The sequence below is a fragment of the Dipodomys merriami genome, unplaced genomic scaffold, assembly GCF_024711535.1.
Source record: "Dipodomys merriami isolate MVZ:Mamm:240054 unplaced genomic scaffold, mDipMer1.0.p SCAF_112, whole genome shotgun sequence".
Lineage (NCBI taxonomy): Eukaryota > Metazoa > Chordata > Mammalia > Rodentia > Heteromyidae > Dipodomys > Dipodomys merriami.
The window spans coordinates 4,093,249-4,109,775 of record NW_027202405.1 but is presented as its reverse complement, the minus strand read 5'-3'; the positions used below and the strand labels follow the sequence as shown (position 1 = coordinate 4,109,775).

Sequence of the window (16,527 nt, the reverse complement as noted above, 5' to 3'; positions counted from 1 at the left end):
GTTCCTTAGCATTCTAAAAACCAAATAATTCTACCTGTTCCTATAAACATGGGCCCAGATTAGAGTGTCAACACTGGCTTTAACTTACTTACTTCCTCAAGAAAGACAGAAAAAGGGGCTGGCAAGGTGGCTCTGTGGTAGAGTGCTTGCCTTGAATGCATGAGGCCCTGGATTCAATTCCTCAGCACCACATAAGCAGGAAAAAAAAAAAGCCAGAAGTGGCACTGTGGCTCAAGTGATAGAGCGCTAGCCTTGAGCTGAAATGCTGAGGGACAGTGCCCGGCCCCGAGTTCAGGCCCCATGACCGGACCACCCCCCCAAAAAAAGAAAGAAAGAAAGAAAAAAAAACAAAAATAACATCAATATGAGAGCCATTTTAGAAGTAAAATGATTAAAAATTTGATATTTAATTCAACTCAAAGATATTATTTTTTAAAAAAGGAAGGCTGGTGCGAATTTCAGCTTCAGAGACTGAGAAAGTGATAAAGTCTTTCATTGAAATCAGCAGTGCTGAGAAAAGATACCATTGACAATGTCTGCAAATGAAGCTAGAACCTATTGTAGTTGAGGTATGTGCAGTATACCTGCAAAGATAACTATACTCCCGAGAGAGCTCAAAAATGGAAATTCTTCAGTCAGAACCACATAGGGCCTAACTCCCAGGAAATGAATGAGGCAATGTAGTCAGAGCTGAGAGAACAGTGAGAAAATCTGTAGGAATGCCTAGATTTTTAGTAGAATCAGCAAATTAATGGAGGATGTTTATAATATCAATTTTCATACAGCCAACATGTCATATTTCTTGTCTTGAGACATTTGGGTTGAAATGCCTAGGAAAAGCCAGAAAGAGATCTGGGCCTCAGGGAAAAAGTGGAATGCAGAATAAGTGGATTATATAGGAATGATACAATGACCGCTTAAGAGGGAGGAGTTCTATTTTTACTTCTAAAAACATTTGAAGGCAAATGAGCAAAACATAGTAATTCAGAGTAGAAAACTTAATGAATACTGGAACTTCAAGTGATTTCTCACCTTCTCAAGACCTCATTTTCCCCTCTGTAAAACCTATAGTTTGGGACAGAATATCCTTTAGGATTCTAGCATCACCCAAGCATATGCGTGATGTCAGACAGCCAGATGGAATCTCTGCCCTTCCCCCTCATTACCTGTGGTCCTTGGTATGTCATTGATTTGTAATTGTGAAATTAGGTACCTTTATCAAAAAGAAAACAGTAGTAACTGTAGCCATCTCTTTGATCTCACATTTGGTGGAGAAAGGGGAAGTTGAGAGTCAAAGAAATGATTCTAGTGAGAGCATGCACACAATTCTAGATATGTAGACTCTAAATTTTGTTGCAATGGGAGCCCTAGATATAGTATACTTGAATAGGTGTTATCAGAATTAAAGAGTATTTTCCTGAAAAAGTAATGATCATTTTTGGGATAAGCTATTAATATTGAAAAATAGACCAAATGATTATTTTTAACCCATTTTGGAGATGTGTAGACAATTACAGGCCTACAGACATGATATAGGAATATTGTCTGAATATACAGCATTAGAAAACTTTTGTAGATTTATTTGTTTTTATGATTTGTAAAATACACATGTTTGAATGTCTTTAATATCACATCATGGCTGGTCCATTCTCATTGTAAGTATAACAGCTTCACTTAGTATTGTGACCTGAAACATCATGCTAAATGCAGGGAAATTGGGGTGGGAAGTCTATATTTCTGGTTAGAATTAGGTAAATCCCAGTCATTTTATTTTCTAAAATTCACAATAATATCATGACAAAAAGTCTAACCCAAAATGTTCCCTCATTATAAGAGCTACTTATCCTTTTGTTAATCATGAGACTATCCAATACAATTCATAAAATAAAAATATAACTTGAATTTGAAACTAACTTTAGAGGAAAAATGCTTTTGTATATAGAGGAGAAACTTATGGGACCAGTAAGGATAGAATGCAAGAGAAATTCAATGTTTTGCTTCTGACTTTTCTTGGAGAGTGTGGATCAACATACATGTTAAATGATGCAATTTGCTTTAAATAACACATTCTAACTTATGAAAATCAAGAAAAAATATCCATATATACATGCCTGCACACATATATGCACACATATGTACTATACATTGTAATTATGATCAATTCTATTTAAATGTATTTGTGTGTATGTGTGTAGACATGTATATGGGGGTGTTGCATCATTACTTTAAAGGAAACAAAATAAATGAAAGCAGTTTTGCAAAGCTATCAAGAGTAAGTCCAACTAGTTTTAAAATTTTAGTGTCTTTCTACAAGAACAGAACTAAATGGTCTTCTAAAAAATCAAGTTCATTTAAGAAAAGAAACATTTTTTAAAAATCCAGCTAGCTGCATTCAAAGGGCATTCTGACTTCCCGTGGACCTGTTGTCAAACACGTCATATTATTACCATTAGCAGCTCAGCAAGCTACTCCTTAGGAGAACATTATTAATAGAAGCTTTTACCAAAGTCTATAAAACATACCTCCCAAAGAAATGTTGTATCTATGACTTTATCTCTTGAAGAAGCCTACTATCATTTTCTTCTTGTAAGTTATTTTCAAAGGCTATAACTTACAAGTTGGGGGTCACTATAATATGTAAGATATTTCACATGTTCCTGTTTGGGATTTGTACTCATGCTGGATGAGCTCCTCCATTGCTATTCTTCCTTGGCACATTGGAAGAAAGTCATAAATACAACCCCTGCTTTCACTGTATTTGATGTTGGTATAATTTGTGGAGGGGAAGAGCAAAAACAAATCGTTTAACTAGGGATACAGGTGGACCCACTGCAACAATGAGATGTACAAGATGTTATGTTGAAAAACGAATGTTACAACTTTGGTGGGGGGGGGCAGGAGATTCGGGTGGGGGGAGGTGGGGAGGGGGAAACAAAAAGGAGGCAACAATGTTTGATAAGAAAGGTACCCATTATCTTGCCCATGTAATTGTAACTCCTCTGTACGATATTCTCACAATAAAAAAAACTAGCATATTTTTGCAGCTCTTGACTCTTGATTATGCTTCCCAAAATAACATTAACTAAAGCTTGAATTTGTGGAAAGAATGATGCACAACCCATAGGAAGGAGGAATCACAACACCAACAGATCATTTTACAACTGATACCAGGCCAGATAGATGATTTGTTTTGAAAGAAATCAGAGCTGCTGTTATGGAAAAATTTGGTGGAGAAAATGTTGACAACATGGCTCCTACTGATTCACTGTATAATCAAGAGGAAAACATCTAATCCCTTCTGAAATTTGTCAGTTATAAAATCATCCTTCCTTGCAAAGTAGATTGTATGCTCATGAATTAATCATTTGGGGCATTTTTATTGAACCTGATAAAAATGTATTTTTAATGTAAAACTTAGAGCAATACCAGACACAAACACAAAGGGAACTATATATATATATATATATATATATATATATATATGTATATGTATATTTATATGTATATATCTATATACATATATATATATCCCATTTACACTTGAAAGAAGATAATGAACTTTGCTAAATCTCTATTTTCTCTTTAAAAAGTTCGGGTAATAGTTTCCTCATGGACTACAATGTGAAATATTTAGTCCAATGCCTAGCACACAGGAAACACTTCAAATGCTGACTTAATAGATTGCTGAAGTTATATGACTTTTCTTCCTCCTACCATCATATATGCTATTCTTATTTTTTATATGTTTCAAACATGTGTTCTTAACTTCACAAGATTGTTGTAAAGATAAAAATGGAAATGATCTAAAAAATAATGCATGCAAAGTTTTAAATAGTTTTAGATTAGAGTAGATCCTGCAAACATATTTGCTAGGATCATTACTATTGAAACTCTTTAGTGTATCTGATTCCCAGATGCCATGCTGAACTTTCCACATTGAGTTATTTCTTATTTTCTGAACACTCAATTTTTTTTTTACTCTTGTTGCTCTTCATTCTTCCAATCACATAAATATAGAAGTTGATTTGTTCTGCTGTTTTCTTCACATAGAATCCCAGTGACCTCTAGTCATGACTCAACCCTTTGAAATAACGATACTGGGTCTAACCGGTGCCATCTTGGCCACATGGTGGTGATAGACAATTGAGTTTAACTGGTGCCATCTTGTCTTCATGATAGAGGCTGGGAAAGTTGACTCCCATATGATGGGCGTGCCTGAATTCCTAGAGGCAGAGGTGGATACTTGGATGATAGGTTACTGGACCTCTCAATCCTGTGCCTTGAATTTGGGAGACTCTTGAGTTTCCTGTGACCGTACCCGCACCCCTACCCTGACACTATTTAGGCCCTGGTCAGCTCAGGTGACACTGCACCATGCCTCATGTTCTTTGTCTCCTGGCTCCTGGCTCTCCTTTGGTCACCATGGTGTTCTGCTGGAGTTGGTCTACTCTTTCTTCCTCTCTTGTTCTCATGGCTCAGTTTTCTAACAGTGTTAAATATATTCAAGAGGCTGCAGGTCTTTGTGACAAGAGTCCATCTGCAGATGCCAGCTGTCCAGTAAATAGTCTCAATTCAACCTCTCAAAATGTGGCTTCTCTGTTTCTTGTGACTGTGTTCCTATACAGCACCTATAGCCAATACACTGGTGAATGAACCATCTGCATGCCCAGATCCAATGTCCTTCCTAAGCAATATTCTCATTTTTACAGCTATTATGTAACTATTAGGACTTTACTAAATCTTTGTTTCCTGAAATATTCCTCTGGGACTGCCTTCATTATTCAATTAACAAAGACTCACTTTTGGAGATACCATTTTCTTTCTCTCTGCATTTACTCACCAGTTTTACTGCCTGCTACAATTGCATTACTCTTTTTCTTTCTCTCCTCCTTGCCCTTTTGAAAATCATTCCTAATCTTTCCTAACCTATTATGAGATGAGTACTCTAAAAGACTATGCATAGTACTACTCACCAAGATCCTGACTAAACTGCATTTTCTTCATAACCACACCTCTTACTTTACAAGACTAATATAGACTCATTCCAGTCTGTCAAGCCAAGACTTCGTCACACCCATTCCCCAACTAACAAGTATATTCCTCTCCTCTTTCTTTAACAGTTCCTCCTCTCTTTCTCTAAATTCTAGCCTTCACTACCTTCACCTCCAACAAGCTCTCTGTCAATCCTGACTGCTTGCTCACATTCTAGGACTGCTAAGTTTGTGTGTTTATTTCATAACTAAAAACATGTAAGCTTAGTATAAATCATATTTCACTAGCTAAATATCACTTTTTCTCTTCATTACCCAATAGTACACATTTTAGCTATGCAATAGTATGTGCTGGAATAAAATTATTTCCCAAGGATACAAACTGATGATGCTTTACTTCTTCACATCCTTCCTGCAAAGGATGTCAAAGTACCATACTTTATTATCATTCCTGTGTTACATCATTCATTTAAGCTTCCTATTTCACCCAAACAGAGATAAATTGTTGTAAACTAAAGAGAGGTACTGAGGTCTTGCCATGCATTACTGTAAACGGGAAATATCTGCAACTAGGAGATCACTTTATTTCTCTTTAAAAAGAAGGTATTTTAATGAATGAAATGTTGAATATGTTTTCAAAAATACTTAAGAAGACCAAAGGAGCTTCTTCTCCTACCAGTAGCCATACAATTTTGAGAGAGGCTTTCGGACTCATGTGTCTCTATTGGAGTTCATCTCTCAGGCTGTAGCATGACTTACAGTAAGTGCAAAGATCAATTTAGATCACAACAGGTCATATCCTATTGTTTTCCAACGTTTCCAGCAGGACAGCGGAAACACTGGGACACTGGCATTACAATGAGGAGCACAAAAGCCAGACATTTCCCTTTGTCACTAAATCAATCAGCCATTATTAAATTCTTCATTAAGGCTGCCCCAAACCTCAGTTTTCATTAAACCACATTTTCTAATGTCTAAAGCACTTTCAGTTGGAAAGGTACTTGGGGGAGAAACAAAGGAGAAGAATTACACTTTGTAATGCTTCAGGGTATCATTAGTGCTAAAGCTGATGAACCTACCTAGGTGTTTTATATTACTGAATGGTAATGATAATAATACCTCCATTTGTGTAACAGTTTATGATTTTCAAAGCAATTTCAACTGTATTATTCTAATCTCGAAATAATTGTGAGTCGATGAATGAGCTTTGTTCCTATTATTCTACAGAGGGCATCTAGTCTGGGAGAATTTAAAGAATTTGCCTTGAATCACCATGGGAGAAAAGAAGAGAGCCTACATTACAAGTCAAACCTTTCTGATATCAAATAGTTCTATGATCTTCTCCCCATAACTGGAACAGAATTAGATGTATAGCTCAACTGCATTTTCTCAGTGGCATGTATGTCAGAAGATAGAAGATCAATAACTACTATGGCACCATGACATTGTACTACTTATGCTTCAGCCTGACCACAGAACAGGCTGAAGGAAAACATTAAGACATTCATGACAGTAATTGTGGAACACAGCTCATCTACAAACCCTGCAGGAAATGATAACTGAAATGTTCATTGGCTTCTATCACTGAGCATGGATGAACTGTCTCCCCTTGCTTTACTTTCTCTGCTGTGGTAACATAGGTGAGTGGGAAAAAGATAATCACTGGAAATGAAACATCTAGAAACAAAATTAGGTTACCTAAAAATGGACAAAAAAAGAGCACCTATTCTTGACAAAAATAAAAATAATCTATAACAGGCTGACTTGTACTAGAAAAAATGTAAGCACACTAGGAAGACAAGTTATCAGAGCAAAATCTTCTACAAGTATGATAACAAAAGTCTCTGTCTTAAAAAAAAAAAACTTGGCTTTTCTTTCTTCCTTAATTTTAATTCAAGCAAGGAAGGAAGGACTTAGGCTCTCTACTGTGTATACCAGGCTGGTCTCAAAATCACCATATAGTCTAGGCTATATAAGAACTTTCTATTCTGCTAGCTCATCAGCCTCCCAAGTGATGGAATTGTATCTGTGTGCCTGCACACCTAACCTGCTTTAATTTTGTCTCGTGTCTTTAATTTGATATTTAACCAAGATATTTGAACCCAAATATGTTTTCATTATAAGGGCCTAATTTGTTATATAATTATATTTCTTTTCCCTTTGATTTAGGTTGGCAACTGTACACTAAACCAAGTGACTGACTCATTTACTAAGCATATGATCAGTAGAGAAATAGTTACTGATATGACACATGATGCTGAAGTGTTTATTCTTATTTATTTATTGAGCTGGTACTGGAGTTTAAACTCAGAATCCTACTCTCTTTCCTTTTCACTCAAGGCTAGCACTCTATCACTTGAGCCATACATTCACTTCCAACTTTTGTTGTTGTTGTTAATTGGAGATAAGAGACTCAAGGACAACAAGGTTAACCGCCAAAAAACAAAAACAAAAAAAAAAACAGTTGTTAAATGTCTTAGAGTTCATTTCAATTAACATCATTTTGTATGGTCATATGTACAAAGCTATTGAGCTATTATGATTCTCTGCCAGGATGATCCTAGGTGTATACTAATTACTACAAGTGAGGGAAACCATGGAGCCTATGTTTCTTTGAGTCTGACTTACTTCACTTAATATGATTTTTTCCAAATCTTTCCATTTCCTTACAAAAAGGGCAATGCCATTCTTTTTGATAGAAGCATAAAATTCAGTTGTGGATATATACCACATTTTCTTGATCCATTCATCTATTGAGGGGCATCTGGGTTGGTTCCATATCTTAGCTATGGTAAATAATGTTGCAATGAACATAGTTGTGCTAGTAGCTTTAGTGTGGCTTAGCTTGTGATCATTTGGATAAATGCCCAGGAGTAGGATTGCTGGATCATAGGGGAGTTCTTTCCTCTTATTTTATTTCATTTTTCTTTTTTCATTGGTTTATCCCTGGGAATCACTGTCTTTGATTCAGGTACCCTCCACCTTGTTTATACATTTATCTGATTTGAGGAAGGGAAGAAGAATAACAAAATGCTGAAAGAAGGACAGCAGATGACCCATTGCAACAATGATACTCACAAGACACTATGTCAGAAATGAACTTTACAACTTGGCCATTGCAGAGAGTAGGGGAAGGAAGAGATAATGGGAGAACAATAAAGGAGTAGGTAACAATGTTCAACAAGAAATGTACTCATGTAACTATAACCTCTCTGTACAGCATCTTTACAATAAAATAAAAAATTAATTTTATAAAAAGAGTCTTAAGGACTTTTTCTCCCCAAGCTGGCTTCAAATCACAATTCTCAGTTCTCTCAGCCTTCTGAGAGGATTGCAGTTGTGAGCCAAAAGTGTTTTAGAATGAATGAATGACATAGACTAATAATTTTTAAAAACTTACTTAAGTGAACCAAATAAGCAATGTTTCTTCTGAGTAGCTCATCGTTGAAACCTAAGCTCTAATAAACAACAGCCTCCTCAAACATTTGTCACTTCTTTGCTAATTAATTATTTAGAAAGATTAAGTTCTCCATTGGCTATTTGATGTCTAAGGGATCTAATACATAGCAGCTGTATCTGATACCTCATCACACCTCATTGTCAATAATGCTGCTAATTATGAAAGTACATTGACCAACTTCCTTGGCTGAAATTGTTAAAGTCTAATCTTTTTCTCCAAAATGGAGGAAGTATATTAATTTATTAAGGATGACTTCTGGGTTTACTGTTGTCTCAGAGTTTAAAATATTTTTGAACATTTCTTTTGAGTCAACCTTTCAGGGCACTGTCATAAGCTGAAATCCCTCATTCTCTTCAAGTTGCACGTTTGAAACATGACAATAGCCTGGTCAAGCTAGACCTAATTGGTATCTTACTGAAGGTTAGTCTTCCTCATTTGTGTCTTTGCCTCTTTGCTTGTTTGCTATTATTTCAGAATTATTTCACTAATTAATGCACAATTGCCCCAGTTTTCATACTGTCCTATTTCTCTGAGATTTATACAATTCTCAGTGACATTTTTCTTTTTGCCCCTTCATTTTCCTATTGCTAGCCCATGAGTAGAGTGTGGGATACAGTAAAGTTCCGAGATTACTTGTTAAAAGAGCTTCCTTGCACTATGAAGGCTCTGTTAGGACAGAAATCCAAAATAAATGCACTTGTCATTGCTAGGTTTAACATAAAATCCAGCCATAGAATCAATCACCTAACAATATCTCCAGTATATTTTAATAAACTGAGATGTCTTTTTAAAACACTCAAAACAAAACATTTTTCCTTTTTTTTAAGATTACATAGTTTGAATTCTTCCCCCTAATTATCTAGTTAATTTCCCTTAACTATCTTAATCCAGTCTTAATCTATCTTATATTTTAAAAAAACTAAATAGCTGTCATCAAAGCAAATCTGTATAGTCTGTTCTTTTTTTTAATGGTAGGCTTTTGCTACAATCTTTGATTCTGAAGAATGGTCACAATATTTAGTTAAATCAGAGCATGATCATAATTCAAACTGAAGCCACAGATACTTGCCAATTTATATATTTCCTTTTTATTGAAAAAGTCACACAAAAGGAACAAGCAGCCACTGTGTCTAACTGATTTGTTTTCATCCTCTTACGGAGACTGTCACTTTCTGTGAGGTGACCATCAATGTTCATTATGACAAGCCAAAGATACGACAGGGTGGTCATTGGTCTCCTAATCATCACATCATTAAGAATCTCTTTGACTCCTGCTACATTTTATTGTTTCCTGATTACTATTAACCAGGTTCCAAATAAGTGATTCCAATAAGGTACAGTAAACTATAGAGAAAACTTTATCACTCTAATGAAACCTAGAGAAATAAACTACTACTAGCAGGCTGACAATTTAGAGTCCAACTCTCATACAACATCATCCTTATGTATCACTTGACACTCTTTCACTTATGAACACTCAATAATTTTGTATTAGTGAGTTTCAACTTCACAAATGTTTGCTTTTTTGCACTTGGACCTAGACTTCTATCGCCTTTAATTCTAAACTTTCCTTTTCACTTGGGGCAATTTCTCTTTTAGCTACATGGCCCATTAGCCCAACACTGCTAATAAAGCCAAGTGGACTAACCATTAGGGAGGAAGGAAATATGGGCTCCATGTCTACTGCATTCCAGCCATGCAGTGAGATTATCAGGTTGTTTATAATTTTGTGCTGTTTATACCTGCTTTCAGAAATTTTGTTAGGCAACCCGAAAGGAAGAAGATAAAATTGTATGAATCTTTTCCAAGTTACACCTGCTCAATGACTTTAAGCAAATCATTTGAGCCTGTGTTATATGCTTTTTAAAGAACCATAGGCCAAAGTAAAAATCATTTTGACATTTCAGAATTACCATCATATTTTGATTAGTTAGAAAGTGAATGTACTGAAAATTTTACCTGAGTCTTCCTATGATTCCGTGTCTCATAAAAATTATAGAAATGACCCAATTTTTATAATAATCTTACAGTATTATTTTATTTCTATTTATACTTTTATGTACCTTCCTGTTTTCAGAGTCCTGAAGAGCAGAAAAAATGTCCTACAATTCCTGCTTGGAATTAAAAAAAACAACTGCATAGCTTTTGGTTCAGGTGCAGTAGTGCCTGCTTATACTTCTAGCTACTTCAGAGATGGAGATCAAGAAGATCTTAGTTCAAAGCCATAGTGGTGGCTCTCTCTCAAAGAACAAAGTAAATTTGGTGGTGTACATCTTTAATCCAGTTATTCAGGAGGCATAGAAGGGGAGCTGAGATTGAGGTCTGAAGCTGTTCCAGACAAAATGCAAAAATGTAAGAAATTACCGAAACAATAGCTTCATTTAAAAATGTGTGCTATTGGTAGAGCACCTAATCTGCTGAGCAAGCACAAAGACCTGGAGTTCAAATCTCAGTACCAAAAATAATCAAAACATTATAACTCTTAATACAATTTAAACTCTTCTTAAATTTCTATTCCAGCTCAAGTGCTGTTATAAATATTGTAGCATGCTTTTCATCATACAGATTGGTTGTTTCCGAGGACTTTCTAATTTGTTTTGATCAAAAGTCCTCAAATCATGGTTTTCTTTTATGCTTCAGAATTTGTATATTAGTTTTATTACAAATAAAAAGGAATGTTTTCTTCTACTTCATTTTTGGAATTTTCTTATGTAATCACTTATGCTTTAAACCCACTGTTTGTGGGTGGTTTTTTTTTTTTTTTTTTTTTTGCAACAACTCTACTTTGTAAATAAAGTTGTTTAAGACTAAGAATATGACTTTTCTCCAGAGACCCATGGGTATTTGGACTGGGTGATGCAGGTTGGATTATCAGACTTGACAAATAGGAAAAGAAGGAGAAGAGAACCCAACTGATAGCATACATATGTAACAGCAATAATAGCAAGGTATTAATAATGCAGGAAAGTGACAGAGATTTCTGTAGGACTCAAGTTAGATACACCTTGACACTAGGCAGTGGAAATACAGGATTCACTCTGAGAAGAGCAGGGGATGCACAAGCACTTCCATGGAAGTTACCATCTTACTAATTTCAGTGCGGAGACCACAGAAATTCTTATACACATATCATAAATGTGCAGGTTGACGTAGGATGCCAATGCAGCCAAATTGTTCACCCAGTGCTCCTTGACAGTTGGTATTTGTGGATTTGGAATATGGGATAGGTAGATAGAAGGAAGGAACTATGGTTTTGATATACAAGGGGAAGAAATAACTGAAATTTAGACAATCTCTAAATCACTTACATTTTCATCTTGTACTCATGTCCTATAATTTTTTATTATAATTGCTCCTTTGCCACCATAGAAATAAAATTCAGTTATTAGTTTATAAGTCATGACAACATATATCCATAGGACCTGAATTCTCACTTCCAATTCTCACTTCCATGTGCAAAATTTTAATATTTATAATTTTGTGTTTTATAAAAAAATCTATAAACTATTCAATAACTATCCCCATTATTGATTTCTAGAAAGGTGCTTTATTTTTAGTAACCTGTGTGTTTTTCTACATTTTTTATGAGCATATATCAACAAGCACAGGAATTTTGTTGTCAGAATTCTTAGATGTGTTCATGTGCTTTGAGCCATAATATCCTGTCTTTTATATAAATTGTATGTCATATACAACTGAAATTTGATTTTTTTTAGTATATCCTGAGTAACTACCTCACCTAACAGGGTATCTGTGACTTTCATCTCAATCTGGATTATAAATCAGCATGAATATTGATTCACTTTTAGAAAACTAAAATAGTTCGGACCTATGTGTGTGTATGTCTGAATGAAATCTGCTTGAATAAGGATATCTCCAATAGACTACAAGACAAATATTTTAATTTATAATCTCCACAGTTCTTCTATCTTATAGTTCAATAATGAAATAGTTCTACTCTATCTGGAATAATAGGTTCTTTGCCCAATTTCATTTTCAATTTTTGATATGAACAACCATTGGTACACATGACTCTTCATTGTACTTCTCAAGAAAAATGAGCATACATAACGTGGTCAGTGAACTAGATTTCATAGTCCTTTGAACTTTTCTAACTGATTAAAAAAAAAAAAAGAAAATATTTTCAAGGAAACTCCCTTTCCTCTCAATGGTTAATTTTCTCCACAAGTTTCTTAACATTATAGAAAGGTGGTAGTTTGTCTATATATTTAGCTTTAAAAAAAATCACAGTTCTCTACCTTGAATTATTGGAGCAAAGTAATGAATCAAAAGAAGAAAACTAAAATTTTAATTCAATGTATAACATCATAAGAACTGAAACTTATCTGGGAAGATAAAGAGCTCTCAGGAACTGTAAAAGTCACTTCTAATTGCTCCAGAGATAATTTAACCAGATGCAGCCAAAGTCACCATCAACAGAACTAAAAATACACTAATGTTTAACAACTAGTTCTTACAACACTCAGCTTGGTAGCATTCATTTAAGTCACAATAAGTGTATTTAACTTCCTTTGCCCAAGAGCCTTTTCTAATTTCTTATGTCTTTCATCCTCAGAAAATAATTCTGATTGAGGAAGAAGTGTCATCGTCTACATTTTTCTGTAATAATGAGAAAATAATTTCTCCTCTACTAAACAGCAAATGAACTTAAAAGCCTACCAGCTGATCTATTTGAAGATTTTCTACTTCCTTCCAAAAGATGAAAAATCACATCAGACAGAAACATACTCTTTAGATTAGTGACAGGTGTAGAACAAGCGCACACGTCAGCCTTCATTTTCAATGTTGCTAGGCATGCTCGGTGACAGAAGATACAACTCTTCCTTCTCACTGAAGTGACATATATAGTATGCCTTCATCCACATATCACAAACAGAAAAGTTCCCAAGCAATAAAACTACTTATCCTTGATTGAGCACTAGGTTATTCTAAGCAGTGAAAATACCAGTACTAAAGATGGAAGGAGGAGTGGGGGGAGGTGAGGGAAAAGGAGGAAGAGGAGGAGCAGGAAGAGGAGGAGAGTGATGATGATGATTGTGATGGTGATGATGATGATGATGATGATGATGATGATGATGATGAACCTACTTTAACGTTTTCTTTCAGAGAAAGTAGAAAAGTTGCCTCCATTCTTTACACATTTTGCTATACCAATTAACTTCCTCAGGAGGTGAAAAATTGGGCATCTTTATTTAGAAGTTAAGAAATTTTGTTTTCTATTTTTTAACTCAGCATAATAATGTGGTTCAGGAAGCACTTAAAACTACAGTAGCAACTAAGTGGGAAGGGAGAGTTTTTTAAAGTACAGATACAGACCATTCTCTTCCTAGAGGTCCAATTCACTTCTGGTTTCTCAATTGAAAAGGAAAAAAAAACTCATCAAAAATCACAAATTATGGAAATATTCAGAGTAAAGCCTGGAAGAGAGAGATGATTAGCACAAGTTTAGATTCAGCATTTACCTGCTCTGATCCCAGTTGGCAGCAAAAAGGACTAGAATCTTCCTTCCATAATGGTCCAGATTGGCCAGGCCCCCAGGAAATCCATCCTTCAGAGCCTGCTTGATGCCAGGATCGGTGGCCTTGAAGCTTTTGAACATGTCCAGATTCTGCTGCCTGTACTCAAAGTACTGGGCCAAGAGTCGGAAGGCCTCGAAGTGATGAAACTTCCGGGCCCGCAAGAAGCGTAAGATGAAAGCATCATCCGTGCGTAGAAAACCAATGTCCGGCCTGGTGATGACCATATCCCTCACCTCCTGGATGTCCTGGTGCAATGTGTCTGGGTTCTCATTGAGTTCCAGGCGAGCTTTCTCCAGAGTCTCAGGAGAGAGACCAGCTTGTAAGTGAGTCATTGTTCTATGCTTCCTGAGCCTTTCCCTGTGAAACTCCAATGGACTGGACTGTCCTCCTACAAACCTGGCCCTGGCCAGGCCACCTTCCAGCCCCAGGTCTCCTTGCTGCCTGCTCCCTGTCCTTTATAAGAAATGCTTCCTCTTCACCTCCAGCAAAGTACCCTGTTGCTCGTGCTTTCTCACAGTCTCACTGAGGGGGTAGAAACTTCTACCCCAAGCTCCTAAAAATCAGCGTCCCACGTTTGTTCCCTCCTCTCTTTCCTTTAAATAGATGTGAATCTCTCGTCGGTTCAAGAAGCCTTGTCTCTTCTGGTCCTTTTTCTCTCCAAACGAAACAACTCTAAGCCTACCTCGCCCGGGTACCTCTGATCTTGCTTCTGTCCTCTTTTTCTGTCTTCCAAGATGTAACAAAAACAACCCCCACGCACATCTCAGCCCCAGCGCTTTGGGTTCTGCGGCGGTCCCTGGCTGAACGAGGCGCCTGCCAAGGATAAGGAGAAGAATTCTGATTAATAATAAGGTGGCTCTTCACCGCTGAGCTCCAGGGCGGGGAGCATCTGAGAAAGAGAGAGAGAGAGAGAGAGAGAGAGAGAGAGAGAGAGAGAGAGAGAGAGAGAGAGAGAGAGAGAGAGAGAGAGAGAGAGAGAGAGAGAGAGAGAGACAGAGAGAGAGACAGAGAGAGAGAGAGAGAGAGAGAGAGAGAGAGAGAGGCTTATTCTATCCCTCTCCCTCCCTCCCTTTCTCTCTCTCTCTCTTATTTATTCATAGATGCTATTTTTAAAAGATATCTTTGTAGGATTTACTTAAGATTCCTGATAAAATTAGGATCGATTTTGCAGGCAGTCCGCCTTCCCTTCACCCCTCTTAGATACACCCTGATCTCCTAAGACATCAGCAAGGTTTGGGGTGTCGGTGGCACTCATGTGGGCACCCCTACCCCCACCCCCAACTTCTGCCTTGCTCTATCTCTTTATTTCAAGGGACTTGTCGCGGGGGTGGGCGTCAGGGTGGGGATGAGAGGATGGCTCTCTGGAGATGTACGTATCAAAAATGAGAAGGGGGGGCGGTGGAGGGAGTTGTGGAGAATGACATATTATTTAGCTATATTAAAATTAAATCTCTGTATCTTTTCTATAACCCCTAAAGCAAGAAAGAAGAAAGAGCAACCTGGTCCTACCAGCAAGCCCGGAGGCGGGGACGCTAAGCAATGCGGCACTCCCTGGCATCCATCAGCCCTGGCTTTGGCGGCGGCGGGGGCGACAGCAACATCAACTCCGCTGGGTGGGCTGGAGCCAACCGAGAGAGGCGGCGGCAGGGGCGGCCCGGGCCGAAGACTCGCTGGGGAGCAGCCTGGACCACATCCTCCGAAGGCACCTAGGCGGGTGGGGGTGGGGGCTGATCTCACATCCAGCCTGGGAGCCCCACGGAGCTAGGCTCACCAGCGTCCCAGGTCCTCTCCCGGCCCTGCCATTCCGTCTTCGGGAGAGAAGAGAGGGTGGGAGGGGACCCGAACGCCAGGATGGAGAGGGCCCCTGGAGCAGCCGCCCGTGCCTTTGTGCGCCCCCAGCGCGGGCGGTGGGCGCGGCCTCCCCCGCCCCGTGCGCTCCGGAGCTCCCGAGTTCTGTGCGCCCCTCGGGCTGCGGCTGCGACTCCCCGGCTGCTGCTGCTGCTGCCGCTGCTGCTGCTGCTGCTGCTAAAAGAGGACTCGACGCAGCCCAAGTCTCCTCTAATTATCCCAGCCCAGATCGCTGCAACGTAAGCTCCCCGCTCTCGCGCACGCACTCCGTTCCTCCTCTCCCAGCAGCTCTGGGGCAGGGTTGCAATGCTGGTGGCATTCAAATATCCCAATTTCCAAGTTTAGCCTGCTCTGGGTCCCCATTCTCCCCCAGCAAACTGCTGAAAGGGGCTTCTCCTGCGGCCAGGCTGGGGTACCCACCCCTCCACCTCCCCCACGCCCCTCGCTCACCCTTTGTGTGACAAGACACCCCCCCCCCCCAGTGGCCTGGAGTAGCTCTGAATCCGGTGCTAATTCGCACTGATGCGTTTTCTGGTTTCCGTAGGAGGTAAGTCGGAGGTGGGAGACATACGGAAACATGTCGTACTTTCTGCCTTCGTTACAAGCACAGATGTTTAATTTTAGACAAGAGTGGAGAGTGGTCCCAGCACATTGTTGGTGATGAAGCTAGCCTCTGGAAGAACTTATA

General features: G+C 38.2%; 1 protein-coding gene across 1 annotated transcript in view; it reads right to left on the bottom strand.

Moving 5' to 3' along the window:
- Positions 1–15,935, bottom strand: part of Clvs2 (clavesin 2) — a 59,919-nt gene extending 43,984 nt beyond the window's left edge. The window contains exons 1-2 of the mRNA XM_070015361.1: positions 15,501–15,935; positions 13,935–14,804 (exon numbers count right to left, since the gene is read on the bottom strand). Of these exons, the coding sequence (XP_069871462.1) occupies positions 13,935–14,323 (389 nt within the window). The 5' untranslated portion in view covers positions 14,324–14,804; positions 15,501–15,935. The remainder of the gene's footprint in view (positions 1–13,934; positions 14,805–15,500) is intronic.
- Between the last annotated feature and the right edge of the window lie 592 nt (positions 15,936–16,527).